The 21,509-nt window shown below is 38.3% G+C and overlaps 1 protein-coding gene across 2 annotated transcripts in view; it reads left to right on the plus strand.

The window, feature by feature from the left end:
- LOC130930984 (zinc finger MYM-type protein 4-like) overlaps positions 1 to 21,509 on the plus strand; it is a 73,921-nt gene that overhangs the window by 4,296 nt on the left and 48,116 nt on the right. Inside the window, exons 2-11 of one of the 2 annotated variants that reach the window (XM_057859389.1) lie at positions 3,955 to 4,537; positions 9,663 to 9,709; positions 10,427 to 10,573; positions 11,371 to 11,434; positions 16,167 to 16,366; positions 16,491 to 16,615; positions 16,930 to 17,164; positions 17,311 to 17,523; positions 17,616 to 17,766; positions 20,760 to 20,875. In XM_057859389.1, the coding sequence (XP_057715372.1) occupies positions 3,955 to 4,537; positions 9,663 to 9,709; positions 10,427 to 10,573; positions 11,371 to 11,434; positions 16,167 to 16,366; positions 16,491 to 16,615; positions 16,930 to 17,164; positions 17,311 to 17,523; positions 17,616 to 17,766; positions 20,760 to 20,875 (1,881 nt within the window). Of the gene's footprint in view, positions 1 to 3,954; positions 4,538 to 9,662; positions 9,710 to 10,423; positions 10,574 to 11,370; positions 11,435 to 16,166; positions 16,367 to 16,490; positions 16,616 to 16,929; positions 17,165 to 17,310; positions 17,524 to 17,615; positions 17,767 to 20,759; positions 20,876 to 21,509 lie in introns of both variants that reach the window. The other variant, XM_057859388.1, reaches the window with a different exon arrangement.

A 21,509-nucleotide genomic window follows, 5' to 3' on the forward strand; every position in this document is an offset into this window, starting at 1 on the left:
GAGCAATTTTTTTTTTTTTTTTATTGGTGATGCTCAGGTGATGATAATGAAGCAGACTTTGACGTCTTGAAATTTCATTTTCAGTTTCCACCTCAATATGTGGTTAAAACACAAGGTCGCTCACTCACTCCCCTTGCTGTCCCCGATTGCACAGCCCCCCCCAACCCCCAGCCGACTTATTCATTCAAGCATTTAGGCCACGTCTACAGTAGGACATATAATTTTATCAAGGGTATTTTGCTGACTATTTTTATACCTGTCCACATTTTGTTTAAGGTGCGTTTAAGGCCCCCCCACTTCTGCAAGGTACACCTGCATTTGCACGAACTACGCATGCGTACAAAGAAATAGCCTCATTTGCAGTTTACCTCTGAACCAGAAACTCATTACCTGCCGGCGGGAAATTTACACCTTCTAGACAGGGGTCGGGAACTCCGTTTTGTGATCACTGTTTTTATCGTGATCGCAATTGAACGCGTGAGTGAGCGAAGAGAAGGCATGCTCTTCTTTTATATCCAGTCACCGAGTTGTGATTGAAATAAATCTTTACAAAACAACGAAAGCTTGACATCGTTACTTGGGATGTTACAATCGATGCTCAGTTACGCTCTCACTACTTGGAAAATAACAAGCGGAAACATATGGTGTAGCGCTGCGTATATTTCCTGGAAGTGGAAACTGCAGCAAGGAGAGCATGTGCATTACATTGTCGCTCCTGGAAGTGGGGACAGTTTTGACAGGCGGAAATGTCAACAAAATGAAACTGATCTAGCACCTTTGTGACCGTGGTATCGCGAGTTCATTATTTGGGGTTTCATTTTCCTCTACGCATTTTTATATACTCTAGTTCGGCCGGCATTGTGTTGAGGGGCCAGCCCCACTGTTGGCTGATTGGAGACATCCGCTATGGGAGGACCACAAAAAGGCACTGAATTGAAGCATATTATTGCGACATATGTTTGAACGTTCTAGAAAAATGTGTGAATACATGATCAGCTCATCACAGCTCGTTCAAGTCGAGCCAGCCCACCTGTGGAAATGAAAAGTTGAGCAGGAATGCCAAGTAGTGATCGTCCGCCTCCATTGTTTGCAATGCCGTCATGCCGCACTAAAAGTGGCAATGGCACGCTCCATGATGTCACTTCCTTAGTATCCGATTGTTGTACGGCGACAGCAGTCCATATTAAGCCATGGGTAATATTACCCGCTTACATCATCCGTGTAGCAACGAATCCGGACAAGTGGTATATAGGCATGGATTTTGACGGTACGATAACCGTGGGCAAAAATACCGCGGTTTCACTGTATCACGGTATTGCAATTATAGCTCCAAAATGTGTTATTTTGAGATGTATGGGTTAAAAAAAAAAAAATTTTCCCCATTGAACAGGATTTTTTTTTTTTTTTTTTTTTAAACATAGTTGCAAATTGGAAAATGAATATATTGTTAAAATAAATTATCAATTAAAAAAACAAATATTTTGAATAAAATTAAAATAAATATAACTTATAGACTATACCCACAGCCACAGCTCAAGTTGCTCAAGATTAGAGCAATAACAAAATAATTTCTATAAAAAAGTAAAAAAACTTCTGAATAAATTTTTTTTTAATTCTACTGCATGACTTTTTTTTTGACGGTGGAAAAGCTCAAATGAAGTTTCGCCATTTTCAGCCACTGTGTCAGCTCTAGTCTACATGATGTCATACCTATGTGTTAAAAAACAAAGAATTCATAAGTTAATAAGTTAGTTAAAAATGTATGTTAGTTTAAAGTGTAAATATTGTTGTGGAAAGGTTTCATCTAAACAAAAAAACAAACAAACAAACAAAAAAACATTGGGAGTGAGACCTCTCCCTGATCCAGCGAACATGGATTTGTGCTTAGGGCAAGAGCATCTTTCGCAATTAGCGATCTTTGATGCTATCCCCTTTTCCCGTTCATTCAAGCGAATCAAGCTTGTTTTCTCACTCTGCGGCTGTAACGCTCGACGAAGTTGCTCTCCCAGCTAAGCCTAGGCTAACATTCGTCTTTGTAAGCTTTTAGTTAGTTTGTATATTGAACTTGAAAGGAAAATGTGTGTTTTGTTTTTGGCGAACTTTTTCATGGTGCTAACCTGTTGAAGCTACTCACACATGGAAAAATAACAACTGTGCAACGTTTTAAATGTATTCATTTTGTATATTCCACTTACCACGATTTGAGAGCTCAATAAATTGAAGAAAAGTACGCCTTGTGTTTGGAGTAGGGCTGGGCGATATGGCCTTAAGTACGTATCACGATAAATTGAGCAGATTTACCTCGATAACGATAAATGACGATAAATTCGCCCAAGCAAACTGTTATATAATTTGAAAATTTGAATCAATGCATGGAATACAAATTAACAGTTTCTCGTTAAATTTATTTACCAGCTTTCAATTTAACAATTGCACATGCAGTCTAAACATTAAGTATTAAAAAAATCTTGTAAACAATAAGAATTCTTGTGTGAACATTTATAACAGCTTGTATGACTTGAAAAATATCATCACTTGAATTTCATTAAATTCATTCCGCATTGTTATACACTAGATAGTGGCATACGTTTAGATATTTAGAATAGATACAAATACGACACATCCACCCGCCCCCCAGAAATTATACTTAATTAAAAAATAAAATGTTTCACAAACCTTTCCTTTCTTTTATTCAGCTCAATTATTTACATCTTATGATTTTGGAAATCCTTACAGTATGCAATAAATAATATTCCTGTTCCCAAGCACTGTGCTTACTGTACTGTAATTTTTACAAAAAATAAACAATACATAGTTACTCCCTGTCATCTAGGACGAGCCACTTACAAGACTAGCACTGTCGTGTATTACAAATACTGCTTTGAACACATCTTCACAGACAAAAGCAATGACACAGGCTTAAAGAGGTCAACTTTAATTGTGTAAATCACACTTAATGACGACACGATCTCCTGGTTGAAATAGACGACATCCACTTACCGGTAATTCTATTGAAGATATGTAATGCTGAGGCAATTTGTCAACTTTACTTTTAAAAAGAAACGTGCACTGTTTATCCAGTAGATGGGGCTCTTGCAGTGTGTCAAACAGTGATTCAATTTAGGGCAATTGTCTTAAAAGTGGTTCATTGTTTCAGACAGCCTCGGTTTTTCCATCCCTATCTGGAACCTGTCAAGAGTTTACTTAATGTCGGGTGAAAGTTTGGCGAAGCTAACTTAAGCCCGACTTCATCCCGTTTACTTGTAGCGTTAGCAGCTAGCGTTAGCATCTAGCGTTCGCCTACCGGGCTTCTGTTTGATTGGCTTCCTGAAAACCATGTGACTCCCAATGTAAGCACACTGTCTGGTTTCTTAAAGGGGAATGAACATAGCCGAACAACACAGAGTCAAAGCGGGATGAAAAGACTATATTTTCTTCTTTTATTAAATTACCGAATTTACCGACATGGTCAAAATTACGTCGGTCATCGTGAAGAATTTCGGTAACGGTAAATTTTCGGTTTACCGCCCTGCTCTAGTTTGGAGTATTTGTTTTTGGGTTCACTGGCTGTCTAGCCGATAGCGTCACTTTCACACACAGCGACAAACGAGAGGGAGTAAGCGCTGCTGCGCCAAGCCACTTCTGGCTGCATTTTTGACACATGAAAAATAGCGAATAACGTATTACGGTCTGACGGAAAATTTTAGTTGTTTTGAAACCGCGACGTTTTCACACCGTGAAACCGGTAATCGGCACATGCCTAGTGGTATACTAGTGTGGCCGACATGCCGTATAGTCTAACTAATTACACGTTTAAGGCCATTATCCGTCCTAGTATAGACGTAGCCTTAGACACTTGCGCTTCCAAACACATTTGGACGCCCTATTTGCCTTGTAAAAACTTAACACCTAATTGTCATTAAAAAATTACTCATTCTTTCCCTTTCTCCACAGCATGAGCAGGAGCAGTCCAGAGTGTTCGACCAGGTGATGGGACTGGGAGACTTTGCTGACTCCTCCAGAGGCTCCAACACCTCCTCTAAGAGTGAAGGTCCACAGGGAACACCAGCGGTAGAAAGACTTTCTGGACAAGAGGAACAGCAAGAAGGGGACAACAGCAACAGTAGTGGCAGCAGGCAAGAACAAAATATTGGTAAGGGGGTGGAGGAATCATCATATCCTCGCATAGTATCCCCTGCCAATGACCAACGCTCCCCATTTACCATTGAACCCAGTGGAGGAGGAACTGGAGAGGCAGCATTTGATGATGCATTAGATGGCCTTCCTTCATTTGGTCCTGAAGAGGAGGACGAGGATGAGGACTGGCACTTTGCCCTACCAGACGAGACATTGCAGGATGTTGACTATGACAAATTAAAGGGCAAAAAAAATCAGCCGAGGGAGGGACTTGACAAAATTCAAGGAGATCCTTCTCTGGGACCTAGAGAAGTGGAGGATGAGCAAGAGAAAGATGCAACCAGTGGCTCTGCAAACACTTCTCACTCATCCAAGGACAACACACCTGAGAGCAGTCAAGGTATAATAAAAATAATAATAATAATACATTTATTTGTAAAGCGTATTTCACGACACTCTAGGACACTTTACAACTGAATATACAAGTATGTATAACTTAAGATTGCGGACTTAAGATGCGAAAATTATTTTGTACCATCCAGTAAATCACTTTTATATTATATGAATCCCAGCATATAAAACAGGGTACAGATTGAAATGGTTGCCGCCCAATCTCGGGCCAAATGTTGTTAGTATTTTTACTAGAGTTGTCTGATATCGGCCACACGATAATATCAGCTGATAAAAGCATTTAAAATAATATCTGAAAATATCTTTTGGATTTGCGGCAGTATAGATCCTACTCACCAACGTCACAGAATGACGTGTCGCTGTATCCGGCCACCATATTGTCCGTCATTGTTTATCCGTATTCTCAATGGTTTCAATTTGCCGTGCAATTTATAGTGCAATTCATGGAAGCCCCGGTGCTTTCAGACGCTGTAAACTCATTGGATGCGTTGCATAAAAGGCGTTATGTGGAAAAGCTTCAGTCTATCCATTCGCCAGATCCATATTTGATGCCTAAATCGATATTTTTTGACCCGCTGTCTTCGCCCTCTCTGCCTGACATCTGCTACCCTGATATCTACAACTATCTTGTCCACACAAAATCAACTTATTCTCACGAAAGTTTGAAAAATTTTAAGAGCAGGACTCTAAGCAACATTACCCTGTGTGACCCTTCCAATTTTCTAAAATGGCGACAATCAATTAAAAAAAAAAGTTGACTGCGATGGCCGACGCTTCAAGGATAGGTGGATATTGGACTATTTCTTCAATAACACACGCAACAACTGTGTCTGCCTCATTTGCAAAAAGACAGTCGCTGTTTTCAAAGAGTTCGATGTGACGCGATAATGATATTACCGAAAAAGACACGCTGACATGTGCGACAACATTACAGGGAAGAGACGCAGTGAGAAATTACAGCAACATGAAGCTAGTTTAATTTCACAGCAGCAGTATTTCGCAAGAGCCCGAGTGTCGAAAGAGAACGCCACAAAGACGACTGTTGAAATTATGAATAAAAAAAAATAATAATAAAGCAAATGTGACACACAGAAGGGCTTGCTAAAATTTGTTTAAATATATTGTTCTATGTAAATCAGCCAAGGCAGCCCCCCGCATTTTTACCACACCAAATCAGGCCCCCTTTGCAAAAGGTTTGGACACACCTGTTTAACTGATGATCCGTAGATGAGGCCAGCTTCTTTCACTTGGTACCAGCTAAATATTATTAAAATGTAATGATGGTGGAAGAAATAAGCATCTTGAATTTGAAACTGTATGTTGTCGGCGATTAGCCTCGCAATGATCTTAATTGTGGTTGTCAGCCCAAAACCCTCTAAATATATATTAAATGGTTCTTACCAGATATAAAATGACTACTACATAATCTGTGGTAATCGTTTGGAGCCCAGTTTTCTCGTCAAATTGCAGCAGTCCATCTCGCTCTCCTCTCCGGGTCTCTCGGAATACGGTAGAACTTCAAGTCTCTCCGTCTATCTTCTCTGTTATTGCAACCAACCGCCACACACGCCTTCACCATTTTGATTATTAATGTTAATGAGCAGAAAAACGCGCCATAATAGGAGGAATTTACATAGCGGTAATGCGTCAAAACGACGAGTAGACGGACAATATGGCGCGGAGGCGTGGTTGTGACGTCATGTGAGTAGGGTCTATATATGCTGGCATGTAGATGCACAAGCATGCAGCCTATGTTCATGGGCTGGTCATAGCCTAACAGAGCAGCTGTGCTGAGAGTGATCTTTAGATGCTGCCAAACGAAGATGCTTGGGATTTGTTAACTGAGGGAAAGACCATTCCTTCATGGTGCACAATGTGACATGAACAATAAATGAAAAAGAATTCATTATAAACTCATCGCATATAACTACTGCGTTTAAGCCTGGGTGATATGACAAAAATTGTTATCACGGGAAAAATGTTCTTATCGGTCGATATTAGGGGTGTAACGGTACACAAAAATCTCGGTTCGGTATGTACCTCGGTTTTGAGGTCACGGTTCGGTTCATTTTCGGTACAGTAAGAAAACGCAAAATATAAATGCGCTAGTTGTTTATTACACACCTTTGTGCTTTCAACAATAGGAACATTAGCCTATACAAAGCTAGAATTCTGCTCAAAAAGTAGCGGGTATTTAAAGATAATCCAACAACAATTTGCCTTTCAGACCCCGCGTATTGGTCGGCTTTCTTTCTGAAAGAGAGAAGAAAAAAGAAGCCCTGTGTCAAAGAGAAAAGCAATCCCAATGACAAAGATTTTAAATTGTATTTTACAAATGAAATGCCTCAATCAATCATTTTTTCCCTTATGAACGGTTTTCAAAAGCTTTATTGGTGGATTTTCTCAGGTTAAAGCGCCACTCAGAAATTAATAAATTTAATTGTGTAAGCTGGATCTGTGTATCATTCTTATTATTTAATTACTGGTGTTTTAGCTCATTTCAATTTATTTTATTTAAATAGGCTATTATTTATTTTATTATGTGTTTATATTTTACAAATGTGATGGAGTATTCATTTATATTGTATATTTTATGTTGTGTAACTTTAGTTCCTATGTGAATATTAGTTCCTACTTGTTTTGTTGTGGTAGGAGGGTTTTGTATTGAACATGGGGCCGTGTTGGTTATTGTTATAGCAGAGAAGACAGCAGTAAATCAACAAAGACGAGTCAACTGTGCCCCGATCTACCACTCAAGAGATCTGTGGGTTACGATTGCATATTAGTTTGAAAATCGACCAGATCCACCGTATTTTTACACGAGTGACTTCCGGTCTGCCCGATCTTAGCTACCGGTAGCAGTATTGACGCAGGAGGGTCGCGTCTCGCGTCAAATAAACAACTCTGCCGTAGTTTTCGTGTGCGCCGTGTTGAGCCGCTTCTGGGACGCGTTTGCACTGCGAGTGGTGTGCATTGGCTGAGTGACTTTAACGCCCGCGTTTCACTGCGTTCTTGCGGTGGCCACGTTGTTGCGCCATTGACGTTTCTGGGTTATACTGTCCTACCGTGTTGGTCCTCATTATAGTAGAGAAGACGGAGTAAATATAATCTACACAAAGAAACTGTAACCCGATCGACTCACAGCCTCGAAAAGTAAGGGTTACATTACCTCAGAAACTCGTTGGGTACACCTCCGTTCCGAACCGAGCACCACGTACCGAAACGGTTCAATACAAATACATGTACCGTTACACCCTTAGTCGATATCGATAATTATCACGATAATTTTTTCTTCCAAATGTGAACTCTGATTTTTGCCACTGACTGTAAGTTCACAAAACTAGATGCTGCTTTACCCAATCTTTAATATCAGAACAAAGATGCATGCATGGTGACAAACTTTTAACAAATATGAGGAACATTGCACCAAATTAAAAGTTAACAAAATGCAAAACATTGCACGAGGTAATCAAAATGCAAGACATTGCACAAAATCTGAGGCAGACATGCGATCCCAAAATTTTATAACCGTGAATAGACCAACTAATTTTAATTTACCCTCAGCAACATGTTAAAGTGACAATGTCAACAAAATAAATAGACAAAAGAAAATGTTCAGCTTCCAAAATGTGACAAATAAACAAGACAGCCATTGCTTTAAAGGTTACGGGCCAGAAAAATAAGTCTGTCCATAGTATTAGGCTTTAATGCTGCTCTGTGACAGGTCACTTTCACTCCTGTAGTGAATACCCTCTCAAAGCTAGCGTTCACATCACACCAGTGCCTCCCCTTCTCCGGTGTTCAGGTGGTGTAATTGATTGCTTTTGACAAAAATTATATGACGATTCAGACAATAATTATTGTTATCGTTTTATCGCCCAGGTTTAACTGTGTCACCAGAAAACAGTGTCGCTGGGAAAAGTAATACAACATATAATTAAAAAGCTGTGCAAAAGCCCAGCAAAATGCATCTTGCGAAAGCCAGCTACAAACCTCCAACACCTCCTGGGGAAATTTCAACTTTTACCCGCAAATTGAGCACCGCCAAACACCCCCATGACCTCCAAGGGGATACTAAGCGGTACTTTTCTCAATTTTTACCTGCTTTGATAGCACCCAAAGCTACAAACCTCCAACATGTCTAGGAGAATTTTAGTTTTTTTTTTTTTTTTTTTTTTTTTTTTAAAACCACAAATGAAGAATCATATACCCACTACCTGCTCGTGAGTGGACAGCCACGACGTCCAGGTGGTGTGCAATGAAAAATGTGGGTGCACCTACGTTTTGTGCTAGTGCACCTTAAAAAGTTAGGCACACCATGGCAATATACGTATATCGCAATGTTATTTTTTTCCAATATTGTTCAGGTCTAATTGATTTTTTTGTACTTTTTAAAGGCTAAAGTAACAAAATATTCAGAAATACAATGGTATTGCCAAAAGATATAAAAATGTGTTTAAAAATAGCGGAAGAGGAAGTACTGTAAAAAGTACAGTAATGTAACATGTTTGGAACTTTTGTTCAAACAAACAAACAAACAAACAAATAAAAAAAACACTTTTTTTCAGTATTGGCCCAGGACTCGGTATCAGCAGATTCTCAAAATCAGGTGACTCGGATTCAGATGCAAAAATATGCGATCGGGACATCCAAAGTAAATACATGTAAAATACTGGTTACTTCTACCTTTTTTAAAAAAAATTTGGGAGTGGGTGGGGGGGGCAAATCCTACTTTGCGGTCTTTCACTTTTCGCAAGGGCTTCTGGTTCCCATCAACTGTGGAAAACGAGGGATTACTGTCTTCTTCATGTATACAGTATCTTTACAAATCTGTACTTTGTTCCTGAACTGATTCACTGCCATTGACAGTTATAGACATAAAAACCATTTCAGTTGGGAAGGCTGGCATTCAGCGATACGTTAATGTTTAAAATTAAATAAATAAAATTCAAAGACTGGATGTTATTAACCCGATTCCGATCCACTGACAATGACGTGAACAGGCTGGATTTCCGATCACCTGGCTGATTTTCCTGGCCGATTGAGAAATATGATTAAGTAAAAAATAAGTTCTAAAGTCACCCATCATAACATGACTTTTTAACTCTCCTCAGATGTGGGAAATGTGAATCAGACGAAAGAAACAGAAGAGCACGTACAGGTTGGTAAAATTTTGTCTTGGCCAACAATGGCATTCCAAATCCTGTTTTTTTTTTTGTGTTCCTGTTGTTTGCAAGATGTTTATTTTAACGCAATTAACATTAGCATGTTCAATATTGAGACCAGATGACATTTCAGATATGATCCCTCAGCAGATATTGATGACCATGTTACTTTCCTAAATAATAGCTGATGTAATTTTTAGATTATAAAAATGCATTATCTTGGAGTGATATCAAACTTTGGCTATGTCGCCCCGCACTAAGTGAAGCCCATTCCTAGAACCACTGTTTGGGAATGGTGCTACTGTTTAAATTGTTGCATTGTCTTGCATTCCGTCCATCATTCATCTATACCACTTATCACCACTAGGATGATGTGGTGGAGTTGGGGTTAGAGCTACACGCTGAACTAGTTGCCGACCAGCCATTTTTAAATACAAATTTTTTGGTTCATTGGTGTCGTGACTCAAACTGTTTGAGAACAACTCAACTAAAATTGCTGCGATCTGAAAATGAACAATTCTTGCAATTAAAATGAAATTATGAATAAATACGCTGAATAGTTTTTTCTAAAGCGACTGGAAAAAATACCTATGGAAGGTGATGACATAGGTGTTTACCAAAAAGATACATCTAGTTCAAAAGTATTTTTTTCGCTAAATATGAGTTTAAATGCTTGAAGTAACATCAAGTTTCTATATTTTCTACGTCAGCAGTCGGCGCGCCCTCCTGTAGAAGGCAGCAACCCTCCTTTGTCTCCCAATATCACCGTTAAAGATGAACCAATTGATGAGGGATATGATGCTGCTTTATTGCCTCAGAGTAATGCAAGACAAATCAAAGAAGAACTAGAACATCAGGAGGTAAGTGCCATTGTTTCAAAATTATATTTCACTGTAGATAAAACAGTTGCTAATTCAGCAAGTGGGCATGTGTTTTTATGAAGGAAATGATGGCCCCACTATATTTCAATTCGCAACTGGAGAAGCGGCGAGTGATCAGCTCAAACACTGTAGTTCATGCTACAAATTTATTTAACTTATTTATTGCCTGATTGAGAATGTTTTGTTTTATTACCTTACCCTTGACATTTTTTTTTTTCAATATCCTGGGGCAATCGGGAAGCAGTTCACTTTGCGCCCAGTTGATCTCTACATAAAACAAGCGCGAGTGTGCTGCAGCTGATAACAGGCTGAAGGCTGTTCGTGTATACACGCTACTGGCTAACTCTTAACCTACAGACCACACAGGCACTAATAAGTCAGGAATTAATTAATCATCAACAAAAAATATAAAAATTAGGCTACAATGAGTGATAGATATTGACCAATGCTACATAGCTAACAAGTTTCAAGACGATCGGTTCACGAATGGCAGAGGAAGGGAGATTCCACAAGGAAAAGAAAAAAACTACTTGTGTAGCACCTTGACTGGCCTTCAGCCTGTAAAAACATCTTACCATTTTGTTTCCTCATTCCAAATTCCTCAAGGTGAATTTGTTTGAAATCCCTCATTCCAGCTCAAAATGCTAAAATGTTCAAACACAGAGATTACAAAGCTGCATCACATTTTTACGACACATGGTCTGTTTTGTTTGCTACTGTATATACTAGTATTTACTTCTAAAATTCAACCGCTCATTTCTATTTGTGGTTTCCAGGATGAGCTCAGGATCAGCTCTGTTTACTCTGTTGGCGGAGGTAACACACTTGCGCCACCTACGGGTGAGTGTATACGTTTTCTCCTTTCATATACATTTAACCCTTGTGTTAAAAATCTGCCCATATTTTTGCTAGTGAATAAAATTTGATCTGTAAATTAACTTCGCCTGAAAACACTAAACCTCTGCAATATATTGTTTTTGGGTCAAGACTAGCCCGTTTTCAAGTTTGGGTATGTCAAAAGTACCATTGAGTTTTTTTTTATTTTTGTAAAAAAAAAATAAAAAAAAGAAACAACAATGTTCAAGCAGTTCAAAATCCAGAGTAGGGGTACTGCACCTTAAAACATGTTTTGTTTTCTTCTTGAGATAACTGTTGTTGTGATAAACATTATTTGATTTTATTTAGCTTAGAACACATCCATAAATGAACAGTATGGCTATGCAGGTGACAATGTTTTTTTTTAGGTAAGCTATTGTGGTTCCTCGGTTTTATTATTATTATTATTATTATTATTGTTATTGTTATTATTATTAGAGATGTCGATGCCGATCGATCGGGTCCGATCATGTCATTTTCAAAGTATCGGAATCGGCAAAAAAATATCGGCCATGCCTTTTTTTAATATATATATATATATATATATATATTTTTTTTAATTAAATCGTTTTCTAATTGTATTTAACGTTACAAACATAATATGTTACACTCATCCAGAGTCTTTAGTTAAGGCTTAAGGTAGGGTTATCAAATTTATCCCGATAACGGCGGTAATTAATTTTTTAAAAAATGTATCACGTTAAAATATTTAACGCAATTAATACATGCACTGCACGATCCACTCACGCATTGTCGCGCTCAATCTGTAATGGCGCCGTTTTACCTATATAGAGAGATAAAAGGCAGCGTGAAATGAGTAGAGTGAATTTTGGCAGCCTTTGGAGCCTTTTTTTAATCGGCTAAAGCCTTACAATCCCTCTCCCTACGTTTAGAAATATCATGGGAAGCAGTGTGGGAAAGCAAGGTAGCAATTGATCTTTTTCTTATCACCTTATATTACTTCCTAACGCAGAGAAGATATACTGTATCAATTGGTAGCACTACACACAGTCATGGTTCCACTTCCCTTCATGCATTTGGGCATGGCTACAGTATCATTTGCTGAAAGCTCAACAAATACACGAGATGCTAATATTTAGTCACAATATACAAAGTCACAAGTCTATCCGTGGATCCCTCTCACAGAAAGAATGTTAATAATGTAAATGCCATCTTGAGGATTTATTGTCATAATAAACAAATACAGTACTTATGTACTATATGTTGAATGTATATATTCGTCCGAGTTTTATTCATTTTTTTCTTAATGCATTGCCAAAATGTATATGATCGGGAAAAATTATCGGGATTGATTGGAATTGAATCGGGAGCAAAATAAAAGCAATTGGATCGGGAAATATTGGGATCGGCAGATACTCAAACCAAAACGATCGGGATCAGATCGGGAGCAAAAAAACATGATCGGAACAACCCTAATTATTATTTATTATAGTTATTCTTTGTTTCGCAGCCCCTTAGAGCTCAATTTGACCCCCTTAGACTTAAAGATGCATGATAATATCGGTCACCGATAATTATCGCCCGATAATGGCAATTATGACGTCACACCGAGAATCCATATAAAAATGTACCGATAATGCAATCAGATAAATATGTGCTCGATTTAACCTCCAGATGTGCGCAGTCAACGCATTTTTGTCCAATTCTATGCCAGCGCCTCAACCCCTTCCTAATGACATTTTTGTGCAATTAAGTATTTACTTTCTCAGGCATGAAAATCTCTCACCTTTGGGCGAAATTCGCCTTTTTGAAGTCAAAAAGGGTGACCTATGTGAATTGTGTAGATCCGAGGAGAAACTTTTTAAGGGGGGTTGTAGGCATGTGCCAGTTACCAGTGTCACGGTTTACCATGGTTTCAAAACGTCGCTGTTTCAAAACCACTCAAATGATCTGTCACACCGTAGTACGGAATTCGCTATTATTTTTCGTGTGTCAAAAATACAGCCAAAAGTGCCGCGCACTCACCCCTTCCCCCGTTTGTTGCGGTGTGTGTCAGTGACGCTATTCCACCGAACCCAAAAACAAAACACAAGACATACTTTTCTTCATTTTATTGAGCTCTCAAATCGTGGTAACTGAAATACAGTGGGGAGAACAAGTATTTGATGCACTGCCAATGGGTTTTCCCATTGGCCACTGTATACAAAATGAATACATTTAAAACGTACAATAGTATTTTTCCATGTGTGAGTAGCTTCAACAGATTAGCACAATGAAAAAATTTGCCAAAAACAAAACACATTTCCCTTTCAAATTCAATATAAAAACTAATTAAAAACTTAAAAAGACGAATGTTAGCCTAGGCTTAGCTAGGAGAGCAACTTCGTCGAGGTTTTAATTTAAGTCTCACAGCCGCTGAGAGAGGAACAAGCTTGAAGAGGAAAAAAAAGGATAGCGTCAAAGATCGCTTATTGCGACGGATGATCTTACCTTAAGCACAAATTCACGTTCGCTGGACGAGGAGAGGTCTCACGCCCAATGTTTTTTAGATGATTGCATTTGCCAGCGTATTGAATTTGGTGGGTAATGGTTTCAATCCTTTTCATATTTTGCGGTATAACAAAGTTACTGCCGTTTGTTGCAGCTTGTGTCGAACACTGCCACAGCTAGCCAAATCTCCGGTGAAAAAATAGCTCCCGTTAAGTTAGCTACAAGCTTGTGTATTTAACGGTAATTTAAAAGAAGAAATACAAGCTTCTTTCTAATATCACTGTAATTGGTATTTCAGGGACGTGTGGCACCTTTTTTTCAGTGCAACATTCGTGCAGTGTTGAACACCTAACTCGTTTAGCTTCAAAGTAAACTTTGTTTCTAAATAAAACATGGCCAGCACAAGGTATATGTGTCTGTGGTGCCTCCTGCAGATTACTGAAACAGTGTGGTTCGACAGAGCTCAATACAGTATTTTGTTGGGTTGTACAGTGTACCGGTGTTCGGCAATTCCTTGCTACGCGGCGAAACGTCCTACACAATGCTCAGTGCTCTTGCGCAAACATTCGCACACATGCGCACATCAGTTAAAAGCGGCGAGTACTCACTATTTTTGTTTTTATTGAGTTTTTTTATTACCTTTTCATTCCCTCAAAAATACTTTTTGCATGTATTACCCTCCCATACTTTTAACCATTATGTTTTTTTTTGTGGTAGCTTTAAAGCAGTTGACCACATTAGTCACGTAGCGTATTTAGACCTTCCTTATTTGATATAACTACATTTAAGTCTTTTATTAAGGCATTTTTGAGTACGTTCTGCCTGTATGCATCTAAACAAAACAAGTTGAGCGTGCACGGTAGTACTTTGGGTGTCAAATTCGCCTCATATAGGACGTTTTGCCGATGTAGACATTTTGGCAGAACGCCGGAACATATGTCCTCCACACCCTTCTCACCTTTTTAACCACTGACCCATTTTCATGCCTGTTTGTATGTATTAATATTAATTCATTAATATTGTTCACATTTGGTGTGGAAAAAGTAGCTATTCTATTTTTGCACAGCAAATATTTGCTCTTGTGTATAGTTTAAAATTGTATATAGTATATCTTTTAATAGAATTATCAGCTTGACATTATCGGTTATCGGTTGGGGGTTGGCAGGAGGAGGAAATGATTGGTTATCAGTATCTGTTAAAAAATGCATTACGTGAATCACTACTTAGAATGCTTCAAAATGCACCAAAATCGGCAGGCAGGTCAAGACAGGATCTTTGATGCCGTGTAAAGACAAATTCCAAATACACGATGTAGCGACCCCTAGCAGTCATTCTTTGTCCCACCGACGCTTTGAGCCCTACTTTGACCCCCTCAGAATGCTTCAAAACTCACCAAACTCAACAGCCAGGGGAACACTGGTGAAAACTTTGATAAAATGTATTTAAGAAAAAAAAAAAAAAAAAAAAAAAAAAAAAAAAAAGGCGTAAATGCGTGTAGAGCCCCCTAGGAACAAAACCAAAATTTCATTTTTCTTTTTATTTATTTATTTATTTATTTATTTATTTATTTATTTTAAGGTGAAAGCGGAGGTAACAACGCAAAGGTTAAAACTTAGAACACATCAGTACTATACAGCAGGCATGTTGTGTTCCACAAGTTTTGAAATAAATGATTAAAAACCTGACGAAGCTGGCGATTTCTTTGGTGATGTTACAATAATAATAGTCACCTTAACTTATAAAGACTGGCGAAGATCGTAGACATATTCCAGCCGTATTGTTGAGCCAGTTCACGGACGCGCACAGCATGCTCATATTTTTCTATCATTTCCTTCTTAATTTCAATGGTAAGCGTCACATTTTTCCTTTTTTCCACCACCTGCACTAACCTTCTTGGGACCCAGGTTGATTTCTCTCACAAGAAAATTCGCCATGCGTCCGTCTTGCGGGAAAACAATGAAATTGCGACACTGTCATAAATCATCGTATTTCGAGCATGTCGTCATATGTCGAGACAAATGATGGGTCAAATTTCACGTCCGTTTCGTATGTTAAGGTGCCACTGTATTTGTTTTTCATAATGGGGTGTTGTGTGAAAAATTTTGAGGGGAATATTGAGGCTGTAACTTATCTAAACGTTAAAAAAGAGAGACGCTGTGATTACTTTCCGGTTGCACTGAATGATAAAGTTCCATATGCCAGTATTTTTTGTTTTATCAACCTCTTGTTTCTTTCTACTTTCCAGCCCATCAAGTGACTGCAGCTCCTCCCCAACCAACAACCATTTTTATTCAGGGTAGAGGTGCTGTTCTGCAAGCAGTAGCTCCCCTTTCTGTCCGACCTCCAGCTACAATCCAGACTTCACTTTCATCTTTGACACCACTACCCCCTCGACCCCCAGTGCCACTCATTCCTGGGAGTGTTCGTTGCAGTGGCTGCTTTAAGGTACCATTACATCCTAGCCAGTGTTCTGGCTACTCGCACAAACATAGATCAACTTCTAAAATGTGAAAGTCTAATAGCAGCCTGTTTGTTTTTTGTTTTTTTCATGGTTTGTTCATGTGTTTAGATTCTGCTAAAAGGTCAAACAGCTTTCCAAAGGAAAGGCTCAACACAACTCTTCTGCTCGACGGTTTGTCTGACAGGACATCTGCCCCCAACAAACAAGAACCAATTATGTTCTCTATGCAACAAGTATGTTTTGGTGAAGTGTTTTATTTACAACTAACTGATGGATGAAAATATTCATTTTGTCATTACATTGTACAGGGCCAATGCAACAAATTTGACCTAATGTGATAAAGACAGAAGTGATAAGAAGTTTTAATAATAAGATAAAGACAGCAGTGTACATATATTTGTTGAAGTTGGCAAATATCGGCTAGAAAGCCTAGCAAATCTTCCCTTAAGTTACATGGCATTAAGTGGGCAATACTGTTTTGTTATCTTTCACTTTGCTGTTGTACTTTAATACTACAACCTATGCCTTTGCGTTTGTCGTTTTGCAGTGAAATCGTTCGTGCTCGGGACACAATAACGATCCCAGCTGATGACAACACGTACTTGCACTTTTGTGGGCAGCACTGTTTGTCAATCTTTAGACACAGGGCGAAAAAAATTGAAAAGCCTCCTGAAAAAGTGGTCGAAAAACGGCCAGAGAAGAAGATTGAGAAGCCACAGGAGAAACCTGCTGAGCGACCGGTGGAAAGTGCTATTTGTAGTGTGTGCAGAATCACTAACCGGGTAATCAATGACATGAACTTGTATTGCAAAGAACACTTTTTGTGTCAATTTGCCAAGTTAATCTCAATTTGAATGGCAGACTGATTCCCTTCATACTGTAAACTTCACTTGATTTAATAAGTTTCAATCATTCTGATCATCACCAGATCGAACATGAGGTCAGTCACCAAGGCCGTCTGCACAGACTCTGCAGCGACGCTTGTTTTGTAACTTGGCGCAAGATGCGACAGTTAGCCATGAACTGCTGTGAAGGCTGTGGACTTTACTGTAACAGTAGTTCAGACTCCTATCATACACTTACCATTGAAAAATCTGAGCTCAACTTCTGTGGTCCCACCTGCATTGGCACTTACAAACAGGTAGGTTTGAGTGTGTTTATTAACGGGATAACTCACAATCAAAAATAATTGTCATGTAAAAGGTTGTGTTTCATTGCGTCCCGTTCAAACAGTCCTGCCGAAGGACAGTTGAGTGTGCCAAATGTCATAAGTCTGCCATCGTGTCAGCCAGCATCATGGAGCGAGATGAGAAGGGAAAAGTTCAACTTTACTGTTCACCTGTTTGTGTGCAAATGAGCCGACCACCACAACACACTCTAAGCGGTAGGTTCAATCCTCGAAAAATCTTTATACTAGGGTGCGCCAACCACAATTTTCTAGACGAACACCCATTTTGAAAACCCAGACCTGCCGATCTCGAGTTTTGCCTATCCCCATTTTTTCATAAACAACAGCATCCACCATGAATAGACTAATCAATCATTTTTTTGTTTAAAACATTGAACATTACTTGTGAACAAACCAAGGGCGTAGGTTTGCATAGGGACGCTAGGGACATAGCACTACCAACTTTTCAGGATTCTCAGATTGTCCCCACCAACTTTTAAGCTACATTATTTGCATTTTATAATGATTTCAGTTGTATACTGAATTTAGATTGCCGTTCCATATGTTGTAATGATAGAATTGCACCTACCATTATTAAGTGAATTATTTTCATTATGTTCAGACTTACATTTACCCCTTTTTAATGCTGAATCTGCCGGTCCCTGTAGCCCTGACCCCCGACACCCAATCTGTTTGGTCTTATTAATGTCCCGTCCCAAGCAAAAAGTGTGCAGGTTATGCTGTTATATCGCCCCTACTAATGTTAATACTAAACTAGAGCTGAAACGAATACTCGAGTAACTCGAGTTTAAAAGATGATCCGAGTAATTTTATTCACCTCGAGTAATCGTTTAATTTTGACAGCTCTAAGCACCACGTTTTGCTCGGACTACTTTTAATGCGGGACAACGCGCTGATGTCACGTGCGTAGAGGAAAAAGCAAAAAAAAAAAAAAAAAAAAACAGCCGCCGACAACAAACGACGCCGACGTTGCTAAAAACTAGCCCGCATGATGCTACGACGGTAGCAGGTAGCATCTGATGCGTCTCATAGATATCACATGTATTTTGTTGAACTAGATGCCAAAATGACAGAGTCAGCGGCGTTAGTAAACAGCCACCATCTTAAAGCAGTGGTGCGCTAATAAAGAGCACTAAGCGCTAATAAATAAGATTAGAGCTGAAACGAATACTCGAGCAACTCGAGTTTAAAAACTGATCCGAGTAATTTTATTCACCTCGAGTAATCGTTTATTTTGACAGCTCTAAGCATCACGTTTTGCTCGGACTACTTTTAATGCAGGACAACGCGCTGATGTCACGTGCGTAGAGGAAGAAGTTCAAAAAAAAAAAAAAAAAAAAACTTACTGCAGCCGACAACCGCTACAAACGACGCCGACGTTGCTAAATACTAGCCCGCACATGCTACGTTAGTTGCAGGTAGCGTCCAATGAGTCTCATAGAGATCACATGTATGTTGAACTAGATGCACATTGACAGACTAGGCCGCGTCTGGGCAGCGTTAGCAAACAGCCGCCATCTTAAAGCAGTAGAGCGCTAATAAATAGCGCTAAGCGCTGATATATAAGATTAACGTTACTGTCACTACTAGCTCACCTTACGCTAGCCCTGTGGAGGGCTAGGTTTAAATTACTTTCGATGCGTGGCTAACGTGTCTTACATACAGGCTTTAACATAACATAGCGTTGTGGAGTGATGAGGGTGTCAAATAAAAACTCAATAATGCTAACTATCAATTTTAGCTCAGTAGTCATTGCTGGATAAAACACCAAGTAGCACTGGTCCCTAATGTGCTCCAATATAGCCTGTATCATACATTTATTTTGAACACTGCAAAAATTCAAAATCCTATCAGGACTTACAGGTTAGACTAACTTAAAACTTAACTAGAACTTAAAAATGGCTTGACACAAATAGAAATTTAATTGAAAAACGTGGGAAAAAATCCTAACTTTTAAGTGATGTGTGTTATCAAGCGTAAAGGCATTTTTAGGTGTGTTTATATATATATATATATATATATATATATATATGTATATACTTTTTAAAAATAAGATCTAAGGTTTTTTGAGTGAAAGCAGTGAATTAGTCATTTTTTTCATTCTAGTTACATCTGAGATGCAATTGTTGCCTGTTTTCAACAATATACATCAAAAATAAAGACATTGATTGACTGAAAATGATAAAATGTCTTGTCTTCTCATGTATATCTATAATTGCTCTTCACCTGAAAATATATTTGTTTTATCAGATTACTCGATCAATCGATAGAATTTTCAGTCGATTACTCGATTACTAAAATATTCAATAGCTGCAGCCCTAAATAAGATTAACGTTACTGTCACTCGCTCATGTAACGTTAGCCCTGCGGAGGGCTAGTTTTCTATTAATTATGACCAATGTCGATACGTGGCTAACGTGTCTTACATAGAGGCTTTAACATAACAAAGCGCTGTGGAATGATGGGGGTGTAAAATAAAAACTTAATGATGCTGACTATCAATTTTATCTCAGTAGTCATTGCTGGATAAAACACCAAGTAGCACTGGTCCCTAATGTGCTCCAATACAGTCTGTATCATACATTTATTTTGAACACTGCAAAAACTCAAAATCCTATCAGGACTTACAGTTTAGACTTTAAACTTAAAACTTAACTAGAACTTAAAAATAGCTTGACACAAATAGAAATTCAATTGAAACGTGGGAAAAGATGTGTTAAGTGATGTGTGTTATCAAGCGTAATGGCATTTTTACTTAAGAAATATATATATATATTTTATGAGATCTAAAAGTTTTTTGAGTGAAAGCAGTGAATTAGTCTTTTTTTAATTCTAGTTACATCTGAGATGCAATTGTTGGCTGTTTTCAACATGGTACATCGAAAATAAAGACATTGATTGCCTGAAAATGGTTCAATATTAGATGAAATGTCTTGTTTTCTCATGTATATTTATAATTGCTCTTCACCTAAAAATATATATGTTTTATCCTATTACTCGATTAATCGATAGAATTTTCATTCGATTACGCGATTACTAAAATATTCGATACCTGCAGCCCTAGACTAAACCTACGCCCTTGGAACAAAGACTGTTTTTAATTGCACATGCGGTGGTTCTCTAAAAAAATTAGTTAAAAGTTAAAAACATGATTTTGTTATCCTGAGATGTTTATGTCCATTCCACAGGAGCTGCATTTCCATGCTGTCTGTGCAAGACCGTAGCGATTCCTCAGTATCACTTGGCAATGGTGGACGGCACCATAAGGAACTTTTGTTCCTATGAATGTGTGTCTACTTTCAGGGTAAGAATGGTACAATAATTGCATAATATTCAGTATACCACACAGAATTCTGTCGCTTGTGTTTAACTGACTATTGATTAATTATTGCCTTGGAGTAACTGAGGACTCGAAGGCTGTAATTAACAGACTAGTGATGATTTAGTATCGATTTGTATGCCATAAAACATGTTTTGAATGATTTGAAGCTAAGCTATATCCATACACACCCGCTGTGACACTTTTGTTATTGTACACTAGTTCCCCTCCATCAGGTAGGTATGTGACAGAAAAAATTCAAAATGTTTTAAAATATTTTTGGGGGGAGTATGAGTGGATAGATGGAATAGTTGGAAAGAGTAATACATTGACACAAAGATTTTGAAAAACCAGAAAGTTTACTATCATTTTTTAAATGGAAATTAACAGTTCATCGTTTTCTATTATGTTTCAGGTGAAAACTGATCGTGAATCGCTAAAAATAAAAAAAAGAAACACTACTTTTTTGTTTCTGAGTATTTTCAAAAAATTCAGGAAGGCAGGGATTTATTCATTTTTAATAGTTAATTTTCGGTGCAAAAAGGCAAGGAAAAAGACTTTAAATGCCTTTTATTTTTATTTTCAAATATAAACAATAGAACTTGTGTAAATAAATAAA

The sequence above is a fragment of the Corythoichthys intestinalis genome, chromosome 15, assembly GCF_030265065.1.
Source record: "Corythoichthys intestinalis isolate RoL2023-P3 chromosome 15, ASM3026506v1, whole genome shotgun sequence".
NCBI classification, from domain to species: Eukaryota; Metazoa; Chordata; class Actinopteri; order Syngnathiformes; family Syngnathidae; genus Corythoichthys; species Corythoichthys intestinalis.